This window comes from Nyctereutes procyonoides, unplaced genomic scaffold (assembly GCF_905146905.1).
Source record: "Nyctereutes procyonoides isolate TBG_1078 unplaced genomic scaffold, NYPRO_anot_genome, whole genome shotgun sequence".
NCBI lineage: Eukaryota > Metazoa > Chordata > Mammalia > Carnivora > Canidae > Nyctereutes > Nyctereutes procyonoides.
This window is the reverse complement of record NW_026575082.1, coordinates 13,962,706-13,983,365: the sequence shown is the minus strand read 5'-3', so window position 1 is coordinate 13,983,365 and position 20,660 is coordinate 13,962,706. Positions and strand designations below refer to the sequence as shown.

General features: G+C 40.7%; 1 protein-coding gene across 1 annotated transcript in view; it reads left to right on the top strand.

Annotated features, from left to right (window-relative positions):
- Window positions 1-18,686, top strand: part of LOC129514478 (zinc finger CCHC domain-containing protein 2) — a 58,405-nt gene extending 39,719 nt beyond the window's left edge. Inside the window, exons 8-14 of the mRNA XM_055333050.1 lie at window positions 1,314-1,371; window positions 3,581-3,716; window positions 4,840-4,904; window positions 5,285-5,379; window positions 9,631-9,759; window positions 14,179-15,657; window positions 16,613-18,686. Coding sequence (XP_055189025.1) covers window positions 1,314-1,371; window positions 3,581-3,716; window positions 4,840-4,904; window positions 5,285-5,379; window positions 9,631-9,759; window positions 14,179-15,657; window positions 16,613-16,680 — 2,030 coding nt within the window. The 3' untranslated portion in view covers window positions 16,681-18,686. The remainder of the gene's footprint in view (window positions 1-1,313; window positions 1,372-3,580; window positions 3,717-4,839; window positions 4,905-5,284; window positions 5,380-9,630; window positions 9,760-14,178; window positions 15,658-16,612) is intronic.
- Window positions 18,687-20,660: the final 1,974 nt, after the last annotated feature.

Genomic DNA, 20,660 nt, shown 5'->3' with positions numbered 1-20,660 from the left:
ATATTCACAGTTGAAGAAAGACTACATCCAGACAGTAGAAATATTCTTCTGAAAGTTCAATGAGGACATCAGTCTGATTGGAAATATGGACAAAAGATAAAGATAGTTCAAAGAATAAGTTTGAATGGCTATTAAATAGTGTTTAGCCTCACAAGTAGTCCAAAAAATGCACACTCTAAAAACAGTAAGATGTCATTTCATATTCATCAGATTGGCCAAGCGTTTTCAAGCCTGACATTACCAAGGATATGAAGTAATGGGAACTGTGATCCACTGCAAATGGGAATATAAATTGGTACAACTCATTTGGACAGAAATTTGACACTATGTAGTGAGGTTGGAAGTAATTAATTTTATGCTACTGCCCGGCAGTTGTGCTGCTATGAAAATTGTCCATGTGCCCAGGGGATGGAGACTGAAATCCTCACAGCAGCCTTGTGTGTAATAGCAAATACCCGGGTGTTTGTTGTAAGTCTTCATAAAAACACACACTAGAAATATTACAACTAGTTTAGCTCTCTGTAGAGGGAGGGAGTTAGTGGAATGGAGGAAGGCCTTCAGTTGTTTCTGTGATATATTTTTGTTTCTTAATTAAAAGAGGCAAGTATAGTTAACCCTTGAACAACATGCAGGTTAGAGGCACTGACCCCCTCCCCATGCAGGTGAAAATCCGTGTGGAACTTCGACTCTGCCACAACTAAACTATAACTAGCCTGCTCTTTGACTAGAAGCCTTACCAAAAACGTACACTATTAACACATAGTTTGTATTTTAGGTGTGTTATATACTGTATTCTTATAATAAAGTAGGCTAAAGAAAAGAAAATAATAGGTTTACAATAGTGTACTTACTCATCAGAAAAAAAATCTGTGAGAGGACCCTCACGATTCAAACCCATGTTGTTCAAGGCTCAAGCTGAAAAGAGAGATCTGAAACGGTATATCGGCGTTTCTTACATTAATAGATGCACATCTTTTGAATGTTTGAGACACTTCATTTTTTTAATGGTTAAAAAAAGAGCCTGAAATGGCAGCTTCTTGTTTTGCGGTGGCACATCATAGTGAAATTTCATAATTTTTGGATCAAACCGATTTGCTCTTGGGTGGACCATATTTGAGAGGATATTTAAGGAAATTCAGTGGTCCTGTGTGTCTTTGAAAAATTGCCTCTTTAAGGAATTTTCTGTGAAAAATGCTTACAAGTGTTCTGCACGGTCTGTTGATGCTGTCATGGTCACATAAATTAGTTGCATCATCCTTTTGGATTTTTGCAGAAGCATTTGGTATAATGAGCTGTTTTTTCCTCTACTGTAGATGTGTTACAGCACACCATAATCCACAAGAAACATACCGGGAAAAGTCCCCTTGTGAAGTACGTATCTAATTTCTAAAACGTAAATGTCTTTGTGCATTTTTTAATTAATTGACTGTGTCACATTTGCTTTAAGTACTGATACTTTTGGCTACAAGTCTGCCATTTTACTATTGGCTTGTTATTTGGCCTTTTCTGTATTACCTTCCTTTTCTCTCCTTTTTCGCTTTAGGGGTGGTTTTTATTCTGCTTTCCTCTTCTCTTAACCTTGATTGTTATAGATCGTGTTCCCTTCTTCTTGTGGTTACCCTAGAGATTGTATTTTACATCTTTAACTTACTAAAGATTTCGTACCAGTTGTGCTCATACCACTTCCCCCATGAGGACCTTTAATCACTGTCACCCCCCTTACGTCCTCCCTGTATCAACTATAAATGTCATATTTACGTGTCGTTGTTCTCTCTGTATTTCAACCTCATGAAATCTCTCTTCACTTGTCAGATTTTACCATTCCAGTGCCCTTCCTTCCCCGCATGCCTTAGCATCCTTCTGTGATTGTTTTCCTTCTAGCTGAAGAACACTGAGTATTTCCGAAGTCCTACCTGCCCGTAACGCCATCACTTTTATTTTTATCTGGAAAAAAATGCTTATTTTGCCTTCAGTTTTGCTGGATGTAGGATCCTATGTTGGCAGTTACTTCCTGTGAGCTCTGAAACTCAGGTTTTCCTGTCTTCCTGTTTAATGCATTTGCTCCCTTGCCTCATGTCCTCTCGGCCCACCTTTGCCTCCCCTCACATTCCTCCTGTCCTACCTAAGCTGCAGGATGTGCTGCCTTCTGCCTCAGAGCCCTGGCTGATGATTCTGGGGACCTAATTGGCCCTTCCCAGAAATGCAAGTCAGTTTGCTCCAGTAATCCGCACTCAACCAACCAATGGGGGAGCTCTGGCTCCCTGTCCTTTGGATAGATGATTGTAGGAGGTCCCATCCAGTACTGAGGTCTCCCTCAGTAAGGGACCCTTACATTGGTGTTTCCTCCTTTCCTATGTATTCTGTGCACTCGTCGTGCCTGCTTCCTGGAATCACCTCCCATATCAGCCGTGCCATCCAGATTCTACTTTTTTTATACGGGGACTAAAAAAGACAGCTGGCGGGCAGCCCCGGTGGCTCAGCGGTTTAGCGCCATCTTCAACCTAGGGCATGATCCTGGAGACCTGGGATCAAGTTCCACGTCAGGCTCCCTGCATGGAGCCTGCTTCTCCCTCTGCCTGTGTCTCTGCCTCTCTCTCTGTGTGTCTCTCATGAATAAATAAATAAAAATTATAAAAAAAAAAAAGACAGCTGGCATTCATTGTTCAGTCTTACTGTTGATCTTTGGAAGTTGGTGTGCTTTTCAAACTCTGATTGCTTTTTAAGATTTCCTCATTGTCTGGTTTTCAGCACTTTGCCTAGGATGTGTTTGTAGCTGCCTTAGAATGAATTCTTCTCAAGTCTGAAGCCTGATACTTTTTGGGTTTAGAGAAGTCCAGGTCATTCTCTCTTCAGATGTTGCTTCTGCTTGATTCTCTTGTTTTCTCCTCTGAGACCTGGACTACTCTGGATGTTACACTTTGCCCCGTGTGTCTCATAAACTTCTCTGTGTTCTCTCATGGTTTCTTCCTCTCGATGCTCTGGTCTAGTTTCTTCTGACCACAGTTCCTCCTCACTGATTTTGTTCATCTGTTTCCATCCAGTGAGTTCCTAATTTGTTTCTTTTACAGTTCCAGAGCTTAAATTTGGTTCTTTTTTATATTTTCTAGGACTCTTCCAAAATTTCCCATCAGTGATGTGTTTAAGCACTGTTATTTTAAAGGCTTTGCCCAGTACCTTCCTTCTCTGGATTCTTTTTGGGTCTGTTGTCTGTTTCTTTCGGTTTTTGGTCACATCATCCTATCCTTTTACATGCCTGAGATATACACAGTACTAGTCAGTGATCCTTGCAAGACTGGGGCTACACACTGGGTGTAAGTGATACGGGATGACTGTGGCAGAGAATCTGAAGACAACGTGCATTTGTCACTAATTTCCTGAGAGATAGGTATTATTAATAGATAAGATAGCTGTGCAATAGTTTATTCTCATAGTATACTTTTTTTTCCCTTAGAGATCTCACTAGGCATTTTGAAAAAAAAAAAAAAAAACTTAAGAAAGGGTTGCTATAGCTTCTTCGTTATATATAGTGGGTTTGTTTATTGAGGATAGATTTTCATACTCATATAAACTTTCTCTGTAGCACTATTGGTACAAGTTGTTCTCCATTGGATGGGCTCACCATGCAATATTCTGAACAGAATGGAATAGTGGATTGGAGGAAGCAAAGCTGTCCCACCATTCAGCACCCGGAGCACTGTGTGGCCTTAGCTGACCAGGTATTTGAGGCTTTGGTTTTTGTCTTTGTGCATTGCTGCTCTGTAAGAGTCAAGTTCTCTGTGCATTAGTATGTCAGATAGTGTAAGTGTTGGACTTTAAACTTAACTGAAATACGGTCTGAGCTCTTTTGGGACCTAAAAAAAAATACCTTTTATTTGCTCAAAAATTTGGTACATTTTGATATGAATCCTATTTGCTCAAAAATTTGGTACATTTTGCTCAAAAATTTGGTACATTTTGATATGAATCCTATGGTGTTTATTCCAACCAGGGATAAGTTAAATTGTTTTGCTAATTCTTTTGCATTTGAAATAATTATTCCTATTTCCATCACTATCTTGCTGTCGGTGATGTGAATTTTGAAACCGACCTTCCTTCATGAGTCGTTAGGGCAGTTTCCCCACACTCCTCCTGAATGTAATTAGGAAATATTTGTTTTCTTAGGAGTTGGCGTAATCAAAGTGCAGAATGCTCTCAAGTGTGATTGTTTAGGTACCTTAGCACCACAGATATAGGGGAATGCTTACCACTGCAGCTGTGGAGAGAACTTTTTTCTGGAAAATTAACCTGATTTTTATTTCTGGCCAACACTCAGATCCAAATGTTAACCTTTACTGCAATGCCTTCTTAAAAACCAAAGCATTGAAGCATACTTGGAGAAATTGTATGTCACTTTGGTCATACTTAATGGCCTGTTTTCAGAGTCCATGTGATTATATCTTCTCTCTACTTCAGTGCCTACACCTTCCCTTCTTAAAGTTGACAAAACTGTTTTTGCAGTTTTAAAAACCTGAATGTTAGAATACTGTTGAAGGTGTAGCAAATACCAGTTGTAGCAAAAACACTTGTGTTTAATTTTGTGATCAGAAGAAAGAATACAGGTCCATTTTAAAAGCAAAATACAAAATAGATTTTTTTCTTAGATCAGTATTATTTTGCAGAGAATGTGCAAATTTTAGTGATCCAGGTAGGTAGCTTCAGGAAATAGGTTAGAAATCAGAATTTATTAGAATATACAACCGGCAAGGTGTCACTTTAATGTTTGATCTCAGAATAGAAGGGTGACTACACGAGTATGGTTTAGTTTTCGTCTGTGTGACTTCTCTTTATTCTTTCCATTAGCATTCAACTGAAAAACGAGGCTTATCATCAATAAATAAGAAGAAAGGAAAGCCACAAATAGAAAAGTAGGTTCAATTTAATGTTTCCAGTAATACAAATTGGTAAGAAAGGCAACAATTCAGGATTTGACTATGGGCATGTCTAATTTATATTATATAGAGTATTTTTCTTTTAGTTTTCCTCTTATTTTTACATCTAGGCTTAATTCTTTAAAATTCAAAATCAACAAATGCAGATGATTGAAATGAAGCTATTGCCAAATATATTCAGTTTGGAGGGGCACAGAACTCTCAGAACTGTACACTAAAGGGATGAATCTTGCATTTAGATTATACCTTGCTAAATTTTTTTATTATAAAAATTGAGAATTTTAGTTACACTACTTACTGTGTTCTCCAGAGAACCTTATAAAATGTGTTGGGTAACGTATATACTTTTGGTTTAGGGAGAAAATGAAGAAAACTGACAACAGATTGAATAGTAGAATAAATGGTATTAGACTCTCCACTTCTCAGCATGCACATGGTGGTTCTGTGAAAGGTAAGAAAGTTTTTCTTTGAAATCCCCATCAAATAAATATATTTAGCATGATACCTATCACAGTAGGTATTGAACTATTGTGTCAAATCCTGATATACTTTGATCCTGCACTGATGCAGATAGCAATTTCTGAATTAAACCATTCCAAAGTATTGATGGAGTTAATTTAGGAAGTGGGATTCAGCTGGGAGGTCAAGCTTTTCCTTTGCCACAGTTCTACCTACCCACCTTCTCCTTCCTCTGGTAGCAGCCGGCTGCTCATTTGTTTGCTTCTCAAGCTGATCCCTGCTCCAGAGCAAAGGTCCAGGACCTGGTAGATCTTTTCTGCCCTCATGGAAGCCTGTCCTTGTTCTTGTGTAAAGTCATTTTTTAGAATCTTGTTTCATGTTTTAGTGCTGATTCTTTGGAGGGGGTGGGGGTGGTTATGGAGCTTTAAGGGAATTCAGACACCAGATTTTTATTATATTAGATTTGATTAGTTTTCATTTATCCACTTTTAAGAGCTCTTCTTGGTTTTGTATTCATTTGAGAAATGTCCTTTCTGCTGGTTCATTGATAACTTTTCTGTCATGTTTACTATTAATAATAAAGATAAAAGAGAAGAAAAGCCCATAGATTTCTAGGAGAAGGTTTTTTGTTCATGAGTGTACCTAATGCATTTGTCGACTGCACTGATCTCACAAATGAAGGATTTTTTAAATTTAAATTTTATCCAAGTATTAGCACATTCAGAGTGATACAACATAAATAACCAGAATATATATATAGTTTTTATGGAGTGTGCTTTTAAACCAGGTATTTATTCAGAGAGATTGAACATTGATACAGGAAATGTGGTTGCATTTTGACTTTAAAATCATCTGGCCAACTCACTGAATTAACTGTCTTTGGGGGAAAAAAATGACATGGAAAAAAAAAAACATGTCATTGATGAGTTAATTGTAACACTTAACTATCTTTGAGGTTTCCTGTGGTGGTGGCAGCTAAAAGGAGGAGGAAAGCTAAAATAAGAATGACGAAAGGTCTCTGTCAGTAGAGGGTTGGAAATTCCTTCCGGCACATCTCCCTGGTCTGTTCTTCCTCCAGAGCATTTTCTACACTGCCCGCATGTTGATCTCCTCGATCCCTTACTAAATTGGGTCATTTCCCAGTCAAAATTTCTGTCAAATATGTCCCACCCTCAAAAGGTTGCTCCGTCTCTCATCTGTCATGTAATTTGGGAGCTGCTGCTCCCCGAAGAAGCATGCAGTTCTTTCCTCTTTAGCTTTGCATTTATAGAGTTGTTCTATGGTTCTATGGACTTTGCTCTCACACACCTATGGGGTTGAATCTTGTACTTACCTAGTTGTAGAAATGTGTGGCCTCTCTGAAACCTGATTTTTCTCATTGACAAAGCCAGGAATAATAGCCTCCCTCCCTAGAGTGTAAAAATTAAGTATGGTTACATCTGAACAGCATCTCCCCATTGCTGAGGTGTTTAATAATTTAGTTCCTTCTCCCTAGTCAAAGACAGAGGAAAACATATACTGTGTGGGTTATGAAGAACTTTTAAGTAACATCCCAAACTCCCAACTCCTTTGGCTCTTCATTTTCCAATATTCTGAAAATACAATCTCAGGATTTTTTATTAAAATAAACTTTATTCTCAGTCATGAATTGTGACTACTAATAAAACATCGCATTGATGTCAAATGTAGCTCAGATGTTTGCCAACTGAACACCTCTGTTTATTTATGTCCCTTTGAGATAGTAGGGTATGAAGAAGGAATTACTTCTAAGCGTTCAGTAAACTCAAGATGTATGAAAGATTTTTTTTTTCTTTATGGAACAAGTCCTACGTGTCATGAAGTGTAGATGCTGTCTTGAAGTTGAAAATACCAGGTCCTTCTAATGTGTATGTTGTCGGTATCTTTCAGTAAATAAGAGAAATATCACTTTTTTTTAATCTTAAGGTTTAACTTCTATTTTGCATAACAATACATTTCTAGAATTCCATATTCTAAAGATACAAAAGGGAACAAGAGAAGTCCCTTACTACCTCCCCCTTCATGTTGTGTCCTCCCCAGAAAGCAGGCAGTCCTGTTTATCATCTGTATTCTTCGTGGCATATTTGCTTTTAACACCTCCAGCTTTAAATCTCTCTACTAAAAGGACTCATGCTTTCCTTTATCTGCGTCATTAAGAACTTTGTCCCAGTGTATCACCTGTGTTTCCTCCACCCCATTCTTGTGCTGCAGATGGTGGCAGCAAAAACTTAGGGGGGCCATGAGATAGTTGACCTCTCAGTAATTCTTTTAAGAGATTTCAGAGGCTTAAAAATCTCCAGCTTCCTTTAATAACCCACTGTGGTCCTATCATGTGATGACCTACATGGTTCTTTAGTCCACCTTTCTTCTGTTTGTTCATACATTCTCATAACCAGGATTTCATTGTTAGAATAGTGGCTAATATTGTAAGTTTCTGCGTTTTGTCCTCTTCATAATGTGCAAAACCTTTTACCCTTTGAGACCTAACAAAGTGTATGCTTCTGTTTGAAAGGACAGTGAATGGACCATCCTTTGACATAATTGTTTCATCCTCCCTGTCCAAACTTCCTGATTTCAGACCATCACCTATTCTTTTTTAAAAATATTTTATTTATTTATTCATGAGATATACACACACACACACAGGCAGAGACATAGGCAGAAGGAGAAGCAGGCTCCATGCAGGGAACCCGACGTGGGACTCAATCCTGGATCACGTCCTGCCTGGGCTGAAGGCAGCGCTAAACTGCTGAGCCACCCTGGCTGCCCAATCACATAATTTCTGATGAGAAAAATTCCAAAGAAACTGCACCTTCTGGATCATTAAAAAGGGAATTATATTTAGTATAGATTTAGATTTATGGATTTAGATATTTGAAAACTGCAAATTATTTATTTGATAATTTGGAGATTAGAATACTTACTAGCTTCATTATCTAGAGTAAATAATTCTATAAATTGTCATTTGGAGAAATTGGTGCCACAGTTCTTATAGGTTTAGTTTTCATTAGTCCAGTTTAATGCCAGACTGTTTGGCCACTGTGACACATTAAATGGTCTTCAGATCACCATTTCTGGTGACTTGCATCCCTTTCCCTAGTCGTGTTGTGACTGGTAATGCAAAATCCATTACCGCGTATAAATATACTCCAGATTACTTTTCTGTAAAATTATTACTTGCCCAAGTAACTCCTCTGCCATGTTTTTTTTTTTTTTTTTTTTACGGTCCCATGAGATTTTATGCAGTTTTCCTTTGGCAGTTTGGCATTTTATTACCCAAAGGCAATTAGCAACATTTACATTCTTAACGACTTTTTTCTTTAGTATCTACTCACCATTTGAGTCCTTGGGCTAGGCAAGGTCATGCGTAACAGTACTAACACTGTTATAAATTTAATGCCTTCAAAAGACACAGATTAGTCAGCTAGCATATTCATTACACAAAGCACATCTTTTTTTCTAACATTATTTTGTCCAAGTGATTACCTTTTGTTGCTTCTACCAGATTGCCGTAGAAATGGTTCACTCATCTATATAGTACTAGAATTCCTCTAGAATTCCTTATATGAGGACTTATATACTAAACATGTGTTCAATGCTTGCTGCAAGACAGAAGCTATGTTAGCTCCTGGGTTTACAGAAATGAATAAAACAGTTATCTAAGTGTGGGCCAGTGCAGGAATGTCCAGTACTAGGTATACCGATAATCTTTTCTCTGTGCTCAAAACACATAAGGCTAATTGGTCATGGCAGGTTCTGTATGACACCCCCTACCCCACCTTGTTGTGGGCCATAGTGATTTAATTGAATAAGCATTTTTGATGGTTCCATTCTTGAGTTCTATTAAAGAGTGAATTTTCCAACAAGCTCTGAGAATTTAAGATATCTAGGCTTAGAAAATGGCTCAATGTGCTGTTATTGAGCAGGCCCTACAAAGAACCTTAACTCTGATTTTTTAAAGTAAGATTGACTTGTTCCTCTGCCTTTAAAGTAAGATTGACTTGTTCCTCTGCCTTTAAGAGTGTATTTATTATTCAATTATTTTCAATTAAAACTGTGTTTTAATACTGAATTTTTCCTAGGTCAAGGACGAGCCTTTTAGGTGCTTCTAGAAAAACTGAAAAAGAAAACAAATTTTACAGCTGTAACTACTTCTAATAGTTCAATTAAGAAATTAATTTAACTACTTAACGTGATTTTTAAAAGATAGAATTGTTATTTTTAGATGTGAATTTGGACATTGGATCTGGACATGACACATGTGGGGAAACCTCTTCAGAGAGTTACAGTTCTCCCTCTAGCCCACGGCATGATGGAAGAGAAAGCTTTGAAAGTGAAGAAGAAAAAGACAGAGGTTTGCTCTCTGGAAGGGATATGGGGGTGGCAGAGGAAAATGTGTGTTGTCTCTTAAAAGCAGTCAAACATAAGTAATTTTTGTTCCTATAAATGTCATTATTGATTTTAAATTTAACTGGTATAAAGGGTGTCTTATGGACCACTGACTTGGCATTTCCTAGCAATGTTGATTTTTTTTAAAGCTTATTTCCCTGCATATGAAATTAAGTGGAAAGAAAACAGTCATGGTAAAATGGAGTTTAGTATAGAAAGATTGAAAGTGTGTGTGTTGCTAGAGGTACATATTTATAATTTATATATCTTCCTCATGTATCAATCCTTTTATCATTATTAAAATATCCTTTTTCTTTGTCTCTAATAACAGTTTTTGCCTTAAAGTCTATTTTATCTGAGAATAATGTAACCACTCTAGCTCTCTCTTGGGTATTATTTGCAGGATACTTCTTTTTTTGTTCTTTTACTTTAAGCCTATAGGTGTCTTTGAATCTAAAATGTATCTCCTGGGGATCCCTGGGTGGCGCAGCAGTTTGGCGCCTGCCTTTGGCCCTGGTCTCTGATCCTGGAGACCCGGGATCGAATCCCACGTCAGGCTCCCGGTGCATGGAGCCTGCTTCTCCCTCTGCCTGTGTCTCTGCCTCTCTCTCTCTCTCTCTCTGTATGACTATCGTAAATAAAAAAAAAAAAAAATGCATCTCTTATAGACAGCCTGTGGTTGGATTATGGCTTTTTAGCCATTCTGCCCATCTCTGCCATTTGAGCAGAGTGTTTAATCCATTTGATTTTACTGTAATTACGGATAATGTAGGATTCACATCTGCCATTTTGCCCTTTGTTTTCTGCATGTATTGTGTCTTCAGTTCCTCCTTAAAGAGAAGCTCAGAGTCAGCCAAAATTGAGAGTGCAGGCTTTCTCAGGTCTTTCCCGGGCTTACATACAGCCCTAGACATAATAAGCATGGCCTCTAGATTTTCAGGAATGTGTGAAAGAATTTCAAAGCTCCCTGTGGACATCTCATTCTTCAGGTTTTTTTTCTTTTATGTTTTTTGGTCAGCTTATTAGCCCCAACTAGTAATGCTGCCTCAGGCGGCCAGGTTGTTAAGCATTTGCTGCTGATTGATTGTGACAAATGCCCTGTGGTAAGCAGCTGTTAACATAGAATGAGCTCTAACTACTAGACCAACAGTGACATTTCTTAGGGGATAGGGCTTTTAGATAGCCCCAAACCCATGCTTCTTCTAGTGGCTGCTAGGTTGCTCATTTATATGGCTACTGTAGGTGTAAAAGTTTTCATTTGTAAAGCTACTTCTGAGCTGGAGAAAAGTACACTGGAATTAGGGCAAAGTAAAATGCCACAGCACTCATTATTCTTAAGAGATTCAAAGGCTTTTCTGGAATAAATACTCCGATTCCTGTAAGCCTTTAGTTAATTTCCAGACTTCTGAAGAGGCAATTTTGACAGTTTTTTCAGGATTCTTGTTCCTTTTATGCAGGAGTAGAGTGTCAGAGATCCTTACCCTACCGTTCTGGAAATGAGATCTCAAAAAGTGTATGTTGAATGAGGATATCATTCTTTACACATGATAAAGACATCTGATTGGTAACATCTTGGTTTTAAACATCTGATTAGGAACATTTTGGTTATAAGGTGTACCCATGCTAGTGGGAAGTATTAATAATGATTTTTCTTGGGCCACAAAGATCTATAGAGAGCCTTAGACCACAGCATTTCAGCCATGTGTGGCCTCTTCCTGGGCCGTGTATAGCTCTTTCCCAGACCCTAGCTTCTGTGTTAGAATATCAGGCCATGTCTTAGGGAGCTTTGACAGTAATGCTGCTGCATCTTGTACAATTAAAGTCAGTCTTTACTGTGCACTTGTTTTGAAGTCCTATAAAATGTAGTGTATAGTGACTCTACCACCAGTTCTAATCTGAGGCAGTAGTACTATTCTGATCTGCATTTTCCTCATGAAAAAAAAAATGGAAATAATTGCCCAGAGTTCTTAATGAAGGTTAAATGAGAGAATGTTGATGCCTTGTCCAGAATAGAATAGCTTTCAGTGTGTTTGATTTCACATGCTATGCTTGATTCTGTAGGATGTACTAATTAATAATCCTGGGGCTATTAGGCTAATAGTGTATACTTGGCCTCTTTGTCAGAATTGTTAGGAGTACATCTGTACACTTGGGCTATTTTGCAGCCTCCCCTTCCTGTCAGATAGGGTGAGTTGGTGGCCTGGATGGAGGAATTTGCCCTTTTTCAGATAGGCTCAGTTATCAAGTGACTAAATTGAGCCTTCCTTAAATGAAGAATCATTTGCGATATCTAAAACCAGCAGGAGGAAAATATCCACTGTGGTAAAAAGCTTTAATCATTTTTAGAAATTTGAGGGTATGAGAAGGTTGCTTTAAAAAGCATGTGACTTTGTTGTTCTGTTGTTCATAATGGGGTTTTTGTTTTGTGAGACTTCATACTTTTGAAAGCCAAAGCAAAAAAGGGAGAGACCATCTCTAATTAGCTAGGTTAGTCCTTAACAATGCTCAGAAAACCATTTGGGATCATTTAAATTCATGAGGCCATTTGCTGTGACTTAAGATTTAAAGAAAGCCCAATTCATACGGAAATTTAGTTAACCACCTGAAAAATGATTATGTACGTTGTCTTTGGACTTACATGTTTAACTGTGTATTCCTATGATGCTTACAGATATAGATAAAATGCCTTGAATAAGTTATTAGTTTTGGGATACTTTTTGTTTTGAAACATTTAGCAAGGAAGTTATTAAGGGAAGTTTATGCTAGAACCACTTACTCATAAATTGAACCTCTTCTTTCTAGATTATAATAGAGTTAGTAACACTGTTGACATTCCGTGTCACTAACCAGGTTCTGTTTAACCTTTCTTGAGGTAGGCTACTATTTATTTTTAGTATTGTTTCCAAAATTTTTAACATCTTCATTGACTATAGCTAGTTGTTACCTTAATATATGTAAACATTTTAAGCAGTGATATAGTTCTGCTTGTATTTATGAGCAAAAAAGATATTAAAATAGGCACTACATTTAATTGCATGGTTTTCCTACATATTATTGCAGTATTTGGGTTTATGATATCTACATATTATGAACTAGACTTCTTTTGCCCTTTTTATACCAGAAGTCAGGAAGCCAGGGGAAATCTAGATTGAAGCTATTTCTGTATACAAGCATAAGAGTGACTGCAGCAATAACACCATATGAAGTGTAATTTTGTATTTGCCTCTTTGCTGTTCTGTCATGGGAGAAGTGGCAGTGGTCTTATGTTTGTGTTGCTGCCTGTGTTCTAACACCGTTTGTTTTAGGACTTTAATAATAGTAACTTTACATTTTCTTTTCCCCCTGAAATAAAAGTAAGAATATTTATTCCATTCTCTTCCGTTCCCTACCTCTAGATATTTGGGTTGAGGGATAATCTTGTGACTGGGCTCCTTTACGTTGTATCATGTGTGTGAGACACACATGAAGACTTTGAGTTGGGCAGTGCAGAATACATATCAAGTGAATTGCCTAAAATTGATAAGATTCAATCCTTTTCTCAATAATAAGGTGATCTTAAATAAATCTCAGTGTTTATATTGTACTTCATTCAGGCTCCAGTTAAACTTTGGTTGCTCATCACTCCATGGATTTTTTTTTTATTATTAAAGACTTAATTTTCTTAGAGAAGTTTTAGCTTTACAATAAAATGAAGAGGAAGGTACAGAGATTTCCCATGTACTTCTGCTGCCATGTGTGTAGCCCACCCCGTTATCAGCACTCACTAGAGCACTACAGTTTTTACCAATTATGAACCTCCATTGATACGTTATTATCACCCGGCGCCCATAGTTGACCTAATGGATCATTCTTGGTGGTTATACCTTCAGTGGCTTCGGACAAATGTATAATACTTTGTATTTTCCATTACAGTGTCATACAGATCATGTCACTGCCCTGAAGTCCCCTGTACTGTACCTTTTCATCTCTGCCCTCAACTCCCCATCCTTGGCAACCACTGGTCTTTTTATCATCACCACGGTGTTGCCTTTTCCAAAATCTGTACATTTTTTAAACAAAGTCCATAGAAAGCTGGAAATTAAACGAAAGTCAGCTTGGCGATCAGGAAACCGAGGGACATATTTCCTTGTTTCAAACTGCAGAGTTCATTTTAGATATACTTAAAATTTGGGCCATCTGGGTGGCTCAGTCAGTTAAGTGTCGACTCTTGATCTCAGCTCAGAACTTGATCCTCGGGGTCATGAGTTCAAGCCCTGTGTTTGGCTCCACACTAGGCGTGGAATCTACTTTAATTAAAAAAAAAATAGATACGCTTAGAATTGATTTCTAGCAAGAGTTGGGAGTTATGCATGCTCTAACATCTGTTTGTATTTGTTTCCCTTAGACACAGACAGCAATTCTGAGGATTCTGGGAATCCGTCAACAACCCGGTTTACAGGCTATGGTTCTGTCAACCAGACCGTCACTGTCAAGCCACCTGTTCAGATTGCTTCATTAGGAAGCGACAACGGAGGCCTTTTAGAAGATCCCCTAAACCCACCCAAGTATCAGCATATTTCTTTTATGCCAACTTTACACTGTGTCATGCACAATGGTGCCCAGAAGTCTGACGTGGTTGTTCCTCCACCCAAATCGGCTGATGGCAAGACGATAGGGATGCTTGTTCCCAGTCCCGTTGCTATTTCTGCAATAAGGGAATCCACAAATTCTACCCCCGTTGGAATCCTGGGACCGACAGCTTCTACTGGAGAGTCAGAGAAACACCTTGAATTACTGGCTTCCCCATTACCCCTCCCGTCAGCGTTCCTCCCCCACAGCAGCGCCCCTGCTTTACACCTCACGATTCAGAGGCTCAAGCTGGCGCCACCACAGGGGTCTTCCGAGAGCTGCCCAGTGAACATCCCGCAGCAGCCCCCCGCAAGTCTGAGCCTCGGGTCACCAAGCACTGCCTTTCTTCCCGTCCACAGCCCAGGGACCTTCCCGGGCTCTCCTGTTGCTACCACGGACCCCATCACAAAATCCGCATCCCAAGTGGTAGGACTAAATCAAATGGTGCCTCAAATCGAGGGAAGCACTGGGACCGTCCCTCAGCCTGCCAATGTGAAGGTAGTTCTCCCAGCAGCCGGCCTGTCAGCCGCCCAGCCACCAGCTTCCTACACCCTGCCGGGCTCCCCCCTCGCCACCGGCGTGCTGCCCGGCCAGAGCTCCAGCGTGCTCAGCCCCGCGGCCACATCGGCCCCGAGCCAGGCCCCGGCCACCGGGCAGCCCGCCGTGCCCACCCACACCCCGGGCCCCGCCCCCAGCCCCAGCCCCGCCCTGACCCACAGCACCGCGCAGAGTGACAGCACGTCGTACATCAGCGCGGTGGGCAGCACGAACGCTAACGGGACGGTCCTGCCGCCACAGCAGCAGCTGGGCTCGGGGCCTTGCGGCTCCTGCGGGCGAAGGTGCAGCTGTGGGACCAATGGAAACCTTCAGCTAAATAGTTACTATTACCCCAATCCGATGCCCGGACCAATGTACCGAGTCCCGTCGTTCTTTACTCTGCCATCCATCTGCAATGGCAGCTACCTCAACCAAGCACATCAGAGCAACGGAAACCAACTTCCTTTTTTTCTGCCTCAGACTCCTTATGCAAATGGACTGGTGCATGACCCAGTCATGGGGAGCCAAGCCAACTACGGCATGCAGCAGATGGCGGGATTTGGGCGGTTCTATCCTGTGTACCCAGCACCGAACGTAGTTGCCAACGCGAGTGGCTCGGGGCCCAAGAAGAACGGGAACGTGTCATGTTACAACTGTGGTGTGAGCGGACACTACGCACAGGAGTGCAAGCAGTCGTCCATGGAGGCCAGTCAACAAGGTAATCATGAGAACTCCCAGAGGACTTGTTTTTGAATGTGCCCGTCCCCCCCACCTTACCGAGCACGGTCATCCTGTTGTGGCAGAAAGAGCTGGCGTGTGTTCATTGACCGATGTTGTGCTTTCAGTGACAAATCCGAAAATGCAGATGGGAAAACCTAGCATAGACCCAGGTCACACAGCACGAGGAAGTTGAGAGGAATTCAATTTCCAAGGAAGGCACAATAAACCACTGAGGCACTTTGGAAGGAATATGACGGGAGTTTGCGTTATATAATGTCAAATCTCTTGCTTGCAGCACTTTTTTTTTTTTAAGCTACAATCCCGTTTCATAGAATATGCAAAATTTTTAAATACAGAAGAAGTAGGAAGTGATGCAGGCATCTGACATGTAGGATTTTTAGTTACTCTTTAATCCATCCATGCATAGCCAGCTAGCCTCATGCACATTCCCTCATGGTGCCCTTTTCCCTCCCAGCAGATGCTTAAAAAATGCTACTGCATTTTCAGGAACAAAATATTTAAGCACTGGCTTGGGAGCAAGGGAATTATTTGAACTCTGCTTAATGTCATTACCACCAGAAACAAGAAAATGTTCTTAAATGAGTATGAGTAAGATGGCAAGTTCAGCGGAGGAGATGTCAGACTGTTATCTTGCCCTTGGATTTGGCTTTTGTCATTTTGCCAAATCTCATCCAGGGGGAAAACAAAGTCTTGAGTTGCGGGTGTATACTTGGCATTTTGAAAGGAAGCTTGAGTTTGATAGCTTTAGGTTGCACTTAAAGCACACACGTCACATTACTCCTTGAAGAAGGTAACTCGTATTTACCATTCTGGAACCGTAGTGGCGCGGAGGAAGCTGCCTTCTGCCGGCATGCCCGTTTGCTATCTTGTAGTGGTTTGTGATGCGTTGCGTTGTAAGCAGTGACTTAGCACTTCTGTCTTTCCCGTTTTAGGCACTTACAGACTGAGATACGCACCTCCCCTCCCCCCTCCTAATGATACGTTGGATTCTGCAGAGTGAAACAAGTAAAGCTTGACTGCTTAATACCCTGACGCGTGGGGGAGTCATGGTGGGGTGTGGAGGGGAGGAGAGGAAAGGTATTTTATTTGTGTTTCTTTGTCTCTACATTTCCTAGATTTCTATGCAGTTGGGAGTTTTCATTTCTCTTGTACCGATGTCCAAAACAAAAAAGAATGCATTGCTTTTGAGCCTCTGGTCTCCTGGTTCAACAACAGGCTTATCTGTATGATACATGTAATTTAAACATCCAGACAAACTATCAAAAGGAAAATGTTTGCTGTGCTTTTTTTTTTTTTACACTGAATACTTGCTGTGTGCAATGTTTACTGAATCTTTAAAACTGTGTATTTGACTTTTTTTTTACAACACTGGTGACAGTCATATGGTTTTGAAAAAGAGAAACTTCGCTTCTTCCACGCTCTTCTCACTTTCACCCTCAAGGACACATGTCTCCCTGTCACCTTCCTTCCAGCGGCCTGTGGCAGGGGCAGCTGGCCATGCAGCGGTCCACGCTTCCGTAACCTGCCCTGCCTGTAAATCGAAGGTGAAATGTTTCACCTTAATCTGAAAGGAGAAATCAAGTCCCCAAATTGTGTGTATATATGTACTAAAACAGCGTCACGTAAACACATATATGCAGTGCTTGTGGTCCAAATCAAAAATAAAGTGGAAGAGAGAGGAAGAAGTAAAACCATATGAAACTGAAAAAATAGGATGTCTGAAGTGTACAAAGAGCTTTTTCTTAAAAAACAAAAAACCACAAAACTTTTTACTTCATCATACTTTTTTAGCCTGTTGCTTCAGAGAGACATAAAGTGAACAAACTAGTGTGAGTGTTGTTCTGTGTGTCTGTGTCTGTAACGAAAGTCGACAGCTGATTTCACTTGTAGTCTACCATTGTGTCGTGCTAAAGAGACACTACCTGAGTAAAGATCTCTTCTTTTCTCACACCAACTGTAGCAGTGTTACGTTGTGTTTAAAATGTTTATTGCAATCTGAGCAGAAGCTCTGCTTTCTGCTAAAGTCAGGTTTGTTCCCTCACCGTCTCTCATAGCAAAGTCACTTTGATAACAGTTTACCACTTTGCTTGATTATAATGTGAAAGACTGAATTCTGAGTGTGTTAAGATGGTATTAATCATGTCAGTGTCATGTCACTAAGTTTAATGCTGCTGTTTAAAGAAAAAAAAATTTTTTTAAAGCCAATCTATGTACTAAATTGCTTCCAGGTAATTTTTGATTTCCTAAAGTGCACTGAGATTATCTGGAAGACTGGGTGTATTTTTGGAACTGCTGCATTCAACAGCAATGAGCAACTACCACTGTATAGTCCTAGGTTTGGGGTCGGGGCTGGTTTTGTTTTCCCATTCCTCAGTACGGAGCAGAAATGACAGATTTTTGTTGTGTGAAGTAACGTTGGTATACAGCAGAGGAACTTAAATACTTGGTCTTGGTTCAGAAGCCTAACAGATTGCTAGATGAAAGGAAAAACTTGAAGAAAAAAGAAGCTTCATTTAATGCTTCATAGGTAGCGTTTATATTTATAGCAGCAATGTACATTTTGAAACTAACTTTCAGGGTGGGAGTTAAAGGGGAAAGGGGGTGGGGGTGAAGGGGTAGATGAAAGCTTTAATTTAAAAAGAAAAAAGTTCGAGTAAAGGAAATTATTTTGATTAAATATATTTTATTTGATCTGGGTATTTTTGGACCATATTATTAAATTAATTGTTAAGCTGCAGTTGAGCTGTTCCAGTGAGAGTTTTGATAAGCCACGTATGGACCGCATTGTGAATCACTTGCCAGTTGTACTTTATGGAGCTTATTTTATGATTTAAGATACTGTACTGTACATAGGAGGTATGTTACCTTCTCCTTATTTGTATGTTTACCATATACTTTGATATTTGAAATGTTATGTACTGGAAAGGCCACTTATATTTCTAGAACAGATTGGATTTTATGCAACCCTTTTTCCTTGAATTAACAGCAATAAAAAAGTGAAAAACAGCTTAAGAATTGTGGTTTATTGCAAATTTTGTTAAAAGTGAAAGTAGGAGGACATCACGAACATGGTGATTCATTTTCTCTCTTTAAGGAAAGCAGCCCTTTTTCCCCTGGAGCGCGGGGCAGTGAATCCCAAAGGTTTTCTTACCATCTGGGTGTTGGCTCTTCAGTGTTTCGTCCCCAGCAGGCCCACCGTGGGTCTCCTGCGTGTCTGGGCCCAGAGTGGCGTGGCGGGGGGAGGCTGCCCTGGCCAGAAGTGGGGAGGACCTGCTTTACTTTGTCAGGCATCTTACTAAGGACTGTGTTTCCAGGCAGCTCTCAGTATATGCAGTAGGGAGTAGCCTTTACTCCACTGGCTCTGTCTTCTCTGACCCAGTCCCGAGTCCATTTCCTGCACTCGGTGATTCACGGGGAGATGGTCTTAGCGTGTAGTCCAGTCATCGGCTGGTGCGGATGGCTGGGGTCCCTCCAGTTGTCACCCAACATTCTTAGTAGTGGACACTTGGGGACTCAGCACCCAAGGCAGCAGACAATTGTCCAGAGCCACCTAGGGAAGGTTCCCTCTGGGTCCATTTGGGCAGCGGGCTTGGAACCGTCCCAGGATCCCTGATGGTGTCCAGAGCACAGCTTTCCCCTTAGCCGATGGCACCTGCCAGGGGCACACGTCCCAAACTGCCCTCCTTAACACATAGGCTGCCGAAGGCGCTGGTTCTGTCCCCTCCCCAGCCCCCCTCTTTCCTTTGCTGCTCCAAGGAGAACCCATTGCCCAATGCTTGGTCATTCCTGTGCTTTGGTTCTCTCCCATCTCAGATCCTCCTACCTCCCATGAACAGTGTGTTCCTTTTCTCGAGCTTTATAGAAAAGGTGTCTTTTTCATAGTCTTCTGTGATTGTCTCTACTCATCTGGTTTTGCGGTCCTGATGTTACATTCTTGCAGTTTATTTTCCCTAACTTGACAGTGTTCCATTGCATAGGGGGACACACACACAGACACAGTGCATCCATTCTGTCCACAGACATTTGGGTGATTTTCATTTTCTTTGCTCTCACGGGAGCTGTTTGCTACCAGTCTCCTGGTTCATGTGTGCAAGAATTCTCGAGGCCTTAAATCCAGGAGTGCAAGTGCCAGGCTGTAGGATATACTGACCTACTCAGTTTTCCAGGATTTGCCAAATCATTTTCCAAGTGATTAACAGGCTGACCACATCTGATCCAGTCCCTCTGTCCCTATCCTGACACCCTCCCAAACTGATGTGACGGTCCATGGAAGGCATGGCACAGGACAAGCAAGGGTACCCTGGCTCTGTGGAGGAAGGGCTTGTGAAGAGGGGCAGGTGGCCCAGGACCGCATCAGGGTTTTGTGGCTGGGGAGGTGGGAGGAAGAAACCAGGGCAGTTTGGCAGGGAAGGGAACATTTTGAAAGAGTTGTGAGGTTTGTGGTTCAATAGACAAAAAGATTCAGGCTGGAGATTGTGATATTGATTGAAAAATTGGAAACTACCAAGTTTTAAAGAGAGGAGGAGCATGTCAACGATGGTATTTAAAGAAACTTGGATGGTTGAGGAAGGACGGTCTGGCCCTTTGGACACTGGTTAGGGTGTGGGTGAGGCAGCAGGAAGAGCGGGGCTGGAAGAGGCCTTGGGCCTCTGAACTTCATTGTCCCCGGACAGAAAATGAGACTATTTTAAATTGTGGTTGTGAGGGTTAAATGGATGAATATATGCGAAAGGTCCAGCGTTATGAAACAGCACCAGGAAGGCACTCAGATGTCCGCTGAATTCGATTTTGATGAAAAGGAAAATTGAGGTTACTGGTTAAGACACAGATACCTGAGTCTAGGAGGGCAGTGGTCCGGTCCTATGGGTGGCAAGGAACCTGGCAAACACACTTTTGCCTTATTGTTAAAGTTAGTTATTTCAGCTCTGTCCACTGATAAAAATATATATATATATTCCTTGTCCTCAAAAATCAACTCTC